A 12,849-nucleotide genomic window follows, 5' to 3' on the forward strand; every position below is an offset into this window, starting at 1 on the left:
TGTAAAATTATGTGGTGGCTATATGAATTTTGTGAAATGTATCACAGACCAGGTGGAAATCCTCATGGACCTGCAGTGAAGATCATGGGCTTAGACAACATGAAAATTCTTTTTTTGTATAACATACATAAAATTTTTTGAATAAACATCAGGAGTTGATATGTGAAAACCATCTTATAAAATGTCCTCCCATATATGTCAATGATATATTCTTTTGAAATTAGCCATGTTAATGAATTATCTTATGATATAGAGAATTGATGAGTCATGTTGACTTCAATCTTTTAGGAGTTTCGAGTCCTTTAAGAAGTTGTTCTTCTAGTTATGATGACAGCAGATCTTCAGATCACTCATCACCTTTGCATTCAGGTCGTCATGGAAGTGCTTGGGAAACTTTGGTACTGTTTGCAGTGAATCTTTCAAAGTTAAGCATTCACATGAATATGGGAAATGTTATGGGTAACACAACGTTAGTATATATTTTCTGAACTGATATTACCTTTTTATTTTTTTAGGTAGATTTTGAATGCCACCTGATATATATTATATAGATGTGGTTGGTCTTTTCTTTGAATTTACTTGTATTGGCTTTTACTCATAAAGTCCACAAAAGACTAGATAAAAAAGTTAAAATTTATGAAAAACATCATCCACAATTATTGAAAACCTATTATAAGAAATGTCATTTACCAGTTCTGCGTGAAATTATATTGCACTCTAGCAGGGTCATCTTAGCAGCATCATGGGCTCACTGGAGAAAGTGGTCTTTTGTGGCCCCTTACCAAATTATGTACTCGCACTCAAAAATAATTGTGCCAAATATTGTTAGGTACATGGAGGTCCTCTATGTTTATTAGATATGACAATAGTGTTATTCATGTTAACACATTAATTTAGGCTTGGGGTATAGGCATTAAATTAAAAAAGTTTTTCTCAATTATTTTTTATCATTTCAATTAATTGAAAAAAACAGCAACACTCCTGTAAATCTACAATAGCTTATATATTTAAAAATCAGAAATGAAAAGAATCAGATAAAAATAGAACGAAAAGTTGTTCTTTTGGAAAGTTTCTTTTGTGTGAAATTTTTTTTTCTTGAGTGAACTTTGTTTACATGGTCTCTTTGTAGATTCCAACAACAATCTGCAATTGTATTAGTATATCATCTGCCATGGTATCATTCCTCCATTGTCTTCAGGTTCTGGTGAAATCTTTCACCTTGTTCTTCACTAGTATCACCCAGATTTTTGGGGAAATGGTCTAAGTGGCTGCGCAAGTAATGAACCTTTATGCTTATATTACAACCAAGGTCTCAAAAGTTGTTGAGCATGGCGTTCACTAGTTCAACATAGTTTTCAGCATTGTGGTTACCAAGAAATTTCTTGACAACAAGGACAAATGAGATCCATGCTTTTTGTTCTGTCTCATTCATGGAATCTACAAAATGAGGATGATTTATGAGTTGCCTGATTTGAGAACCATCAAAAATTCCAGCATAATGTTTTTCTGTACTTATTCCATAAATTTTTTTGTCCTATGTATATAACGCAAGAGCTGTCCTAATCAAAAGCTTTCATGAACTGTTTCGTTAACTTTAGTTTTATGTGCAGCAGAGGCAAGATGATTTTGTCTCATCTAGCTAAGGGTTTACGAACAACATTTCATTCTTCAACAACCATGTTTTCTCTCTCGTAAGCAACTCTTTTTTTTATCCAGCGATATTGTTTGGCTCTGCTATCCCATAGGTCAGGGGTTCTCAAAATATGCGCCTCCAACCTTTGTCAGGGCACTTTGGAGCGGTGGCCAACAAAGGCTTTTCAAAGATATTCTTTGTTCAACTGCTTTGGAGAGCCAAGGATAAGTGTTGAATAGGATAATGGGCACTGCAGGTGGAAAAAGTTTGAGAATACCTGCCATAGGCACAAGAAGCAAGGAAGGTTTGTGTAGCCCCCTTGCTGACCCAGGAGAAAGTTAACCATTTTTAAGTCCACAGAAATTACTCATTGATGTTCATGAAACTTAATCTCCTCCATGACCAAAGCGATAGTATTGCATTCCTCTTTGATTTTGGTTGAGTGAGCAATGGGTCTTGACATGTATTTGTTGCTATTATGTAAAAGTACACACTTCTAACTTCGCTTAGAGCTGTCAATAAACAGTTGCCAATCATTTGAGAAATCTTCAGGAAAACACATTTTTATTAGAAGTCCTCTAACATCTTGACAAAACACATGATCGTTTCCATGAGAGAAGAAAGATAAATCTCTTTCCCTTGTACGATAGTTCGACCGAATGTAATTTTTGTTCCACTATCAAGTAATTCTTATCATTTAATCATAAAGCAAGTAATTCAGATGCTTTTTCTGAAAGATTTGGATTATTTGGGGAAAGCAAAACTAGGAAAGGCGCCTCCTTTCTGTTCCTGATTTAGACACAAATTTAGAAAATAGCATACTTCAAATTTCAATAAAAAATATTTGTTCCAGACTCTGCCACGAAGCTGGGCTGGAGGAGATCTCGGCAACGGGATAAGTCCGGTGGCAGAGCCTCTGGCGTTCATTCATTCAGGATGACCATTCCTGAACCTTTTATTATAATTCTTTCTCCATTGGAAATCACTTGCCAGAGAGGAATCTTTCCAAAAGCAAGAAGACGGGGGGTCAGATCACATAATCTCTCGGTTGTTTGCTGAACAGGGGGACTTAATGCATGGGCCTATAACTTGGGCATGGCTGAAGGCCTGAAGCGCATAAAGGGGAGGGGAGCAACCTCTGTGTAATGCAATGTGGCACTGGTTTTAGTGAGTGAGAGAGAAATTCATAGTACATAGATACTTCTAGCCTGGTAGGGGAGGGCCCTGAACCTCACTTGGCCAGTGAGGGTCCATGCTGCTGTTTTGATGGCCTAGGCTGAATGAATGAACGTCAAAACTTCATCTCCAGACTAATCTTGTTGCCCAGATCTCTTCCAGTTTAGCTTCATGGCAGAGTCTGGAATCTAGGCTATATTGCGTAAAGTTTTTGATTAGAAATATTTCATTAGAGCAGCAGTATGAAGGCTTCATATTTTTTGTCGTGAAACATCAGAACTACTTTAGCACATGCCACTGCTCCTATAGTTAAAGCAGTACAGGGGCTCAAACTCTCTAGCCAAGGCACCCATGTATAAGGCGGTATTTCTAGCCAAAGTGCCCGTAGATAGCACATGCCCTCGGATAAAGAGGTTGAAAACAATTTTAAAAAACGGTGATAAGAAAAATTCTCCCGCTTTTGCGTTTCTCTGAAATGAATAGTGCAAACCCAGTCACAGTGAGGTTGCGAGAGGAACATACCAAAGGAGTTTTTTATTTTTTTTACTCCAGTATTCATCCTTTTAGCTGATGAAGACAGAAAATGAGGTGTTCTCCATATTTTATTTTATTTTTTGAGAGATCAAAAATTACTAAGGAGAGTAGGTGCATCAATGTAGGCAAAATTTTGATTGGGGGAAGCCATCGCTCCCTCTGCTAACCCCTTGGCTACACCACTGCTTATAAGGTTACTTACTTGACTCGTTTTGATTAAAACATTGAGCACTTGATGATGCTCTCTCATAATCACTATTGCTCACTCAGTTCATATCACAAGGAACATCAGAAAGATGAAATTTATCTTCAGAGATCTGAAAGCTGATGGAACAGGAATTTCGTCCGAGTGCAGAACAGTCCGTCTTGCAGAGGCTAAATCAGGATATGTCCACTTGCAGCAGTTACTTCAGTTTATACCAGTAAGATCTACAATACAAAAATAACAGTCATCTAAATGGTTTATGAGTTCCTCCAAATAATTAGGACACCAAATTTTGCACTCCTTCTCTTCCTTATTAGTCCACTGTTGTAAATGTTCTGTACAAGTTTTACACACTAATGTGTGGAGCCCAAACTTTATCTCTTGATCACACCAAAGTACCCAAGGTAAGCTCTTTTAACAAAATCAGAAATGACTTTTCTGTTCTCTTTTAGGGTGTACTGATTGGCGCTTCACAATATGCACCTGCTGATTTCTTTGGGGCTTACTTCGCAGTCGCTTGTTCGGAATTATGAGACTATATTTAAGAATTAGATTTAATTTCTTCAAATATAAAGCATGCGAGCTACATACAAGTGCGACTTGTTACCACAATGTTTTGAACGTAACTGTTGCCATCTTACAAAACAGTAATAATGAGAATAAACGATAAAAAGGAAGAAAACAAAAATAAAACGATCCCCGATCGTCCACTGATCATATATGTGGCAAAATATATCAGGATGATTATTACAACTTCTTTGGCAGGATGTCCTTTCTTTTCATCAGCCCTCAAAACAAAGAACTTGATAAGTTATGAAATTGTTCACACAATTTATAAAATGAGAATCCTGGAACAGATTAGAAAACACTTAAAACTTTATTTAGATCTGTATTGTCCCATAACCATGCTTTAAAAAAGACGAACAATATATTTTCAACTTGGACACATGGAGCAACAAGGTCCACACATCCGAATAGGAAATAAAATATAAAAGAGAAAGCAAGCATACACTGACTGCCTCCCAACTATAAACAGTAGCTATGTTAGATGTAAACAGTAGGTTATGTCAACAAATATGGCTTCATAAAATCAGCTGATAGCACTAGAGAAGAAGGAAGATGAATCCACATAAAAACAACCACTACTCAATGTACAGGAAAATATTTCGTAATTCAACTGCACTGAATCTCAAAAACTAGAGTTGATAGAGAAAAACTGTTTTCATATTTGAAACCAGCACACCAAGTATAGTCAAAATCGGTTAAAAAATGTTAGGCACCAATGAAAAAAGTTATTATTTTTTTGTATAACAATGTGTTATCAATTTCATTTGAGTCGCAAACATAATTTTTCAGAGGCTGGATTTATTTATTAAAAATTAGGTGGCTAACTAGAAACTTCAAGTCTCAAGGAAGACTTTCAATTGGCAGCAGTGGACATAAGAATTTGTTCCTTTCACTTGGTTTAGAGGGATCCACCTTGGATAGCAAAGGTGGAATTGTGGGAGGAACTATCGAGTTGAGCCAAATATATACTTGCAGTAAGTGAATATTTTTTATTTTCTTTCTATAAAACATTATTTCTTAATTATCATGCTTTTTCCCAAAATAAATTTCTCATCAGTTACATCAGGGGCCTGGTGGGATTCTCCTAGAATTGGTCTGAACTAGTTGAGTGACCTACATCAGTATCACCCTTTTAGAGAGCAATGGAATGGTCCAGGGGAGCATTAGGCTCTAGTGGGGGATCTTATGGGTTTACTTAGTTAAGGTGGTAATGGGAAAATAAATTCTGAGATGGAGAAGAGGCAGTGAGACATGAGATTTGAAAGACTGATCTACGTGGAGGTTATGGGTGATTCTAATTTGGGTTAACATTGAAAATGAAACATTTTTTCGCAATGAAATAATTCTTCTAAGCCAGCTTCTCTCAACCCATGGTCAGCGGACGATGGCACAGAGGGTCTATAGGCAGACTTGGTAATTTAATTCTAACTGAATGAAAAATTATTCATTTGTTGTAATTGATATAAGTAATTCTTATATATATTATATATATAAGTATCCTTACGGATTCAAATAAAAAATTGTTAGGGTAACTACAGTATACTCAAAAAATCTTCATCAAATAAGGCAAATACCAAGAAATACTAAAAAATTCCTAATGCATTTTGACACACTTGGATTGAGTACCAAATCTTCAATCTTGGTTGCTCAGTGGAACGAAGAAAACAGTACGTCTGTTCAGGTCAAACATCATGGCAAGAATGAAGCGAAGCACCTGCAAGTCTCTTGCAATAACCTGATTGGCTGCTTGCAAAATGGAGCTATTTGATTGGTCTATTCAAATTTTCTTTAAATTCCCACTTGTAATGAATTTAAGCCATGGCAATGTGATCAGTGGTGTTGATTTAATTCGTTTACTAATTTATTTTTGAAGGCCCAGATGTATGTGCCTTCGTAGAAGTCTAAATCAGCCGCAGACTTTACTGTGTGAAAAACTCTCGCCTGAAATTTGAATCTATGGCCCTCTTGCCAACAGTGAGCGGTGATGGTTGATTTTTCATATTCTTGATTTTTAACACAGTGAGCATATTCATTTAATCTTGTTTTTAATGGGTCTCTGTGTTTGTCCTATGTAGCCAAGCAGGCAATCACCACATGGAATATAATAAATGCCCCATTGTTTATTCTATGGTATAGCATCCTTAGGGGTTTGAAACAAAAATTTTTAGTAGCACATCTATGGCTGTAAAGTTAAACTGTTTGAGAATCGGCTTGATCTTAAGTGAGACTATTGGATCGTATGGTACAACTACACTTTCATTCAGTGGCTTCTCAGTAATATCTTCCAAAGTGGTTTCTCTTACTGGTTTCATAGATGTTCTACTCATTTCGTCAACAATCTTGGTGTTGAACCCCTGTCTTTAGCAATTGCTCGGATGGTTTCAAGTTCATGGTCTAATGTGTTTCGATCTGAGCAAATGTTAAATGCTCTCGCGACATAAGTACAATACGTTGGGAGTCTCTGTTGCATGGGCTGGCAAGATCTAAAATGATGAGGTAGTGAGACAGAGAAATGCTTACGATAGACCAAGGTTTGTTTATTTACTTGTACGTCCAAGGAAGGCAGTTCATTATTTGTTTCAAATTCAGCTGTGAATTGAACATGAGGGGTCTATATTATTCATAATGAGTAGCAATTGCTCATCATTGGAACCGTCCCAAGGTGCAAAAAGTATCATCCACATATCTCCTATAAAATGAAAAGGGCACGACATTCAATAGCTTCCATTCAAACTCATCCATATATATCACACAAAATTGGAGAGATGGGATTTCCCATTGCTAGGCCATCTGTCTGGGTGTAAAACCTATCATCAAAACTGAAAGCTGTTTGTGAAAGTGAGATTGCATATATCCTCTACTTCAGGCTGTAAGAAATTGTGTTTTAAGACATTTTTCCAGACATAGAATACTACCAGTTATGGGAATATTACATTGAGACTAAGTCAAAAGATAACATGTTAAGCTGTTTGGGTTCAATTGTGCTTATGATATGAGCGAAGCTTGACAAATTTCTAAGTGTGTTATTATTTGATGTAGTGAGTGGTGAGAGAATGAGAACAAGGAATTAAGCGAGGTTATATGAAGCCGTACCTATGTTAGAGACTATGGGACAGAGAGATAATATGGGTTTGTGCACTTTGGATAGGTTATAGATCCATGAGGAAATGGTGTTTGATTGGAATAACGCTCTTTTTTACATGATCGGGAAGAGAGACACTTGATTTTACCACCTCTTTCAATTTTCTCATGTGAGAATCAGATGGATCTTTCTTCAACTCCTTACATGGGCCACTTGAAATGTGTGATACCATTAACTCAGAGTATTGCTCTTTAGACATTACCACAATTTGACCCCCTTTATCTACTCTAGAAATCACAATATTTTTGTCACCTTGTAGTTTCTTAATGCTTTCACGTTCATCCCGTGAATAACCAACTGAGAACTTCTTATTGCTCATTTGATCGTTATGCCCTAAGGTGTTGGATAAAGGGTGTCTCAGGTGTCTTTCTGTTCGCGAGTTGGATCTTACTACTTTCATGTAGCCTACTACTTTCATCCAAGCCTTTCTGGGTCTCATTACCACCTCATTTCAGATCTTGTCATTCCATGCAACAGAAACTCTCAGCATTTCATACTTATGTCGCTAGAGCATTAAACATTTGCTCAGATCGAAACACATTAGACCATGAACTTGAAACCATCCGAGCAATTGCTAAAGACGGGGGGGGGGGGGGTTCAACACCAAGATTGTTGATGAAATGAGTAGAAAATTCATGAAACCAGTAAGAGAAACCACTTTGGAAAATATTACTGAGAAGCCCCTCAGTGAAAGTAGTTGTACCATACAATCCAATAGTCTCACCTAAGATCAAGCCGATTCTCAAACAGTTTAATTTTACAGCCATAGATGTGCTACTAAAAACTTTTGTTTCAAACCCCCTAAAGATGTTATACCGTAGAATAAACAATGGGGCATTTATTATATTCCATGTGGTGATTGCCTGCTTGGCTACATAGGACAAACACAAAGACCCATTAAAAACAAGATTAAATGAATATGCTCACTGTGTTAAAAATCAAGAATATGAAAAATCAACCATCACCGCTCACTGTTGGCAAGAGGGCCATAGATTCAAATTTCAGGCGAGAGTTTTTCACACAGTAAAGTCTGCGGCTGATTTAGACTTCTACGAAGGCACATACATCTGGGCCTTCAAAAATAAATTAGTAAACGAATTAAATCAACACCACTGATCACATTGCCATGGCTTAAATTCATTACAAGCGGGAATTTAAATAAAATTCAAATAGACCAATTGGATAGCTCCATTTTGCAAGCAGCAGGTAGTTGCAAAAGACCTACATGCAGGCGTTTTGCTTCATTCTTGCCACAATGTTTGACTTGAACAGACGTACTGTCTTTTTGTTCCACTGAGCAACTGAGATTGAAAATTTGGTAATCAATCCAAGTGGGAAACTCGGTCAGCGTGATATTCTTATCCTCTGAAGATGACATCCATAGGTGTCGAAATGCATTAGGAATTTTTAGTATTTCCTGGTATTTGCCTTATTCGTTGAAGATTTTTTGAATATTATTAGGCAAAGTCATCTACTCTTCTGTAACTACAGTATATTTCATCAAGAATAATATAAGATATAGTTGGTTTACAGTGATTACTTCGGATTAAAGTAGGTGAGAAATACAATATCGCATAATTTGATAAAATTGTTGAACTGTGAGGAAATAAAAGGCCGCTACAAATCTCAGTACACAAAAATGCATGAAAAAAGCCATTCCATCATGGCTAGGTGGCCATATTTCATTTAGAAAAATGCAGAAAATTAAGATATTAAAAGGCAAAATACAGGGCACACCAATTGTCACCAAAAACTTTGGCATTAGTCAGAAAAATCACCAGCTGTTGCTAAAATTACTGAAAAAAATTGTGAATTGGTGGGAAATGAAAGGCTTTGGAAAGCTTTCACATAGAATTGAAATGTAGTTAATGCGAAAAAATGCTGAACATGATATATACGAGAGGAAAATTTAGAAATTATAGCCACAACTATTATAATATAGTTTATAAGTTATGAAATCTGTCTTTAACAATCATAGTAAAGATTATAAATTTTGATAAGTTTTGTTTAAAAAATTGGACAATTGTATAAAGATTGTCCAAAATGCTAAAAATATGTGAAAACACAAGAAAAAAAATGTCTCATAAAATACTGGACATGTGGACGCACTAGTGATGCTGTAAATTAGTGGTCTGTGTCAAATTGTTTCTGAGGTTTTACTGGTCCTTTGATGTAGAAAAAGTTGAGAAACGCTGTTCTAGGTTGGTTGTTTGCTTTGTGTGTGTGTGAACCTATGTATTCATACTAGTCTTACCAACTTCGTTCTTAATTGCAATGGCTTGATTCATTACAGAATGATGCTGTGGCAAGATCTCCTTCAAACTGCTATTACTTGCATTTTTAGAAAAAATGGAACAAACACATTCTTGAGTAGGGGAACAAAAAGAGAGGTTTTGAGAAGTAATTTCAAAAAATTTCAGCAGCTCTGATTCTCCAGAAATTCAAACTTTTGAGTATATTGAAAAAAATTACTGATCATAAAAATGAACATTAAAAGAAAAATCTAAATTTTTTTATCCGGAAATTCAGAATAAATTGAGCCTGAAGAGGTTGAATAAAGCTACAAAACTACAAGAATTAAAATTTCAATGAGATACTTGATCTTTTAATAAAATATAGTTTTCTAATCATTCCTAATGATATATGCCACTCTGTATTTTTAGCATGAATAGTGATATCCTTATCACAAATGTACGCTAATAAAAAGGCATACTATGATTTGAAAAAATCTGACCTTGTCATTTCATGCAACTTTGCTGCATGGCAGCCTAATTTCTTTCTATACTTTTTTCAAACCAAGTACAAGACCTGTCTATCACCATCGGCAATTTACTATCAAACATAGGCGCCAGAACCTGGGGGCTGAGTCTATTTGATTTCCCAAATAAATTTTGTGAGAGAGCTGAACCTCCCAATAAATTAATGAATATACAATGCGACGCACCATTCCACCTCTTGCATATGGGCTGAAGTCCAAACAATTCAAGGTACTAATGGGAGTCAGTCTCCCCGCTGAAAAGTCTCGCCACAGAGAGCAAAAGGCCTACAAAAATACAATTATTCAATCATTACACTTCACTCGTAGTTAGAAAAATTGATGTCAGATGGCAGCTCTACACACTTGTCGCTGTGGTGGTAGAGTGGTTATAGTGATGGGCTCGCATCGCGGGGACCCGGGTTCGAGCTCCACCGTCGCCACAGTGGTGGTCGGCTGAAGTTGATTTTCTGTGGTTCCCAACTTCGAGGGGCAAATGCGAGCCGATCTCCCCGTTAAAAAGTCTCTCCACAGAGAGCAACAGGCCTACAAACAGTACAAATATTCAGTCACTACACGTCACTCACTTCACTTTTGAGATATAGATGGCAGCACTGAAAAATCATACACAACACTAGATACGCACTCAGACTGTTAGGTACACACACTTACAATTCCGGCACAACTCACTAGGTAGTAAATTGCCCATGGCGATAGACCTGAGTTGTGCTTGGTTTGAAAAAAAAAAAGCCCTACACCTAACATAACTCCTTGTTAAAAAGTCTCGCCGCAGAGAGCAACATGCCTACAACATTACGATTATTCATTCATTACACTTCACTCACTATGAGTCGGTAACTCATGGTTTAAAAAATTGATTGCAGATGGCAACGCTACACATAACAAGCATTACACAGAAACAAGCTTCACTGAAGGTTCACTATACATACACACACATTTCAACATGTACCAATTCATTAGAAGTTCCGCAGAGGAATATGGACGAGGTGCATGTCTGATTTAGTAGTAGTAGCAGCTCTACACATAACAAGCATTACACAAATCAGACTTCACGTTAGGTTCGCAACACATACATGCACAACTTCTAGCATGGCCCAGGTCTTCTTCGACGATCTGCAAAAAAATTTCTTCATTGAGACTGAGCGGCCGATGAATGGTGATTGTCAGCCCCCCACTCCATGTTTTTTTCATGTCAGTGCCTCTGCTACCAAATGAGTCTGCATTATTTATAGTACTATTTATACTGCAGATCTTGATTAAAATTTTTTGTACAATGATTTTGTTTCAGTGCATTTGAAAGAAGATTGGGGTCAAGAACCTGATCACACTGTGGCCCTAAAATTGCATGCCTTAGAATCTCGCCTTGACTATATGGGAACCAGTGTTTTGATGGGAAGAGCCAGTGCCTTGGACATAACCCTTAAAGATGAATGGAGAGTTAGTTCAAGTTTTATGCATGATGTGATTTCAAATCATCCTACAAAAAGGTGTGAAATAAAATCTTATCTAAAAGTTATAGAAATATAATGTCTTATGAATAAAATGAACTTTTTAAAAAAAATAGTAATTTCTAATTTGTTTGACATTGTTACTCATAGAATGGTGTGTAAATATTAAAATTTATTTTTATATCTTCAATTGCTAGACAGTCTTGTTAAAGCTGTGTTGTTGAACACAAATTTTTCAGATTCTAAAATATTCAAAAGTAGTACTGTCATATTTTTCAAAAAATAATTTTTTATGCTTGTTTAGTGAAAATTAATTTTTTTAAATATTGTTGAATATAAGTTTTTTTTCAAACTTTCTTTTGTAATTTATAATTATTGAATAAGCCACTTGGCAGTCGAGTGGTTAGGGAGCTAGCTTCTGACTGTGCAGGTCTGGGTTCGAATCCTGGTTCGGGCATGGATGTCTACTAACACCAACAAATTCTCTGAACAGATCGTAACGATGTCTTGGGAATATGTGCTGATCATGTTATTTATAAATAAAAAAAAAAAATGTAGAGAAAGTTTTAACACAGATGAAATGGAAGGTGAAGAGTGATAGTTATACTTTATATTCTTAATTGTTAACTAATCAAACTTGCTTATTTTTCTTGTATCAATTCAGAATCAAATAAATTTATATTTTAAATATTTCACTTTATTGCATGAAAGACCAGCCTTGATATTTGTTAATGGTGAACTCATGTGGGACCAGCTTCAGCTTATGATATCTAAGTCAACAACTCCAGATTTGATCAAAATGTATTCTAAACTGGAAGAGTTTTTTTCACAACAGTTTCACAGTAGCAAACGGGTATTTTCATCACTGCAACCTCGTTTACAAAGACATTCATTGAAGAGCAAACATAGACGGTCCAAGCACACAGAAGGTAATTATTAATTTTTACTATATTGTGATGGGTTTAAATGATTTGTATTTCATATTTTTTGTGATTACTATCGATATGTTTACAGTCTTGGTTTAAATTTATTCAGATGAAACTACTTTTCTCAAGGTTACAAGTATTAGCAATTTCAAACAGTAACAGTTACAAATGTTTCACTTTATTATAATCAGCAGGTTGGATAGCCCAGGTTGTTGAGACCATCCCCTACCATACCCAGTGCCATTTTACTGCATGAGCCCACCCGGGCACCTCAAAGAGAGATGGGGCCTCACAAAAATAAGATATATAGTTGAAATTTTTTAGGTGTAAATTTGCCTGGTGTGGGACCTCAGAAAAATAACTTGGCCCGGGGGCCCCCCATGATGCTCTTAAGATGGCCCTGACCATACCTATGGAATGTTAATAGGCCACAGGTTTGATA

At 36.2% G+C, this 12,849-nt stretch overlaps 1 protein-coding gene across 1 annotated transcript in view; it reads left to right on the plus strand.

Annotated features, from left to right (window-relative positions):
* The window catches only part of tweek (transmembrane protein KIAA1109 homolog tweek), a 236,838-nt gene that overhangs the window by 202,197 nt on the left and 21,792 nt on the right, over positions 1 to 12,849 (plus strand). Inside the window, exons 54-57 of the mRNA XM_089246286.1 lie at positions 289 to 469; positions 4,932 to 5,089; positions 11,322 to 11,520; positions 12,193 to 12,410. Of these exons, the coding sequence (XP_089102412.1) occupies positions 289 to 469; positions 4,932 to 5,089; positions 11,322 to 11,520; positions 12,193 to 12,410 (756 nt within the window). The remainder of the gene's footprint in view (positions 1 to 288; positions 470 to 4,931; positions 5,090 to 11,321; positions 11,521 to 12,192; positions 12,411 to 12,849) is intronic.

Source organism: Pholcus phalangioides, unplaced genomic scaffold (genome assembly GCF_987345545.1).
Source record: "Pholcus phalangioides strain wild (caught in Gottingen) unplaced genomic scaffold, Ppha-v1.0 ptg000017l_1, whole genome shotgun sequence".
In the NCBI taxonomy this organism is placed as follows: domain Eukaryota; kingdom Metazoa; phylum Arthropoda; class Arachnida; order Araneae; family Pholcidae; genus Pholcus; species Pholcus phalangioides.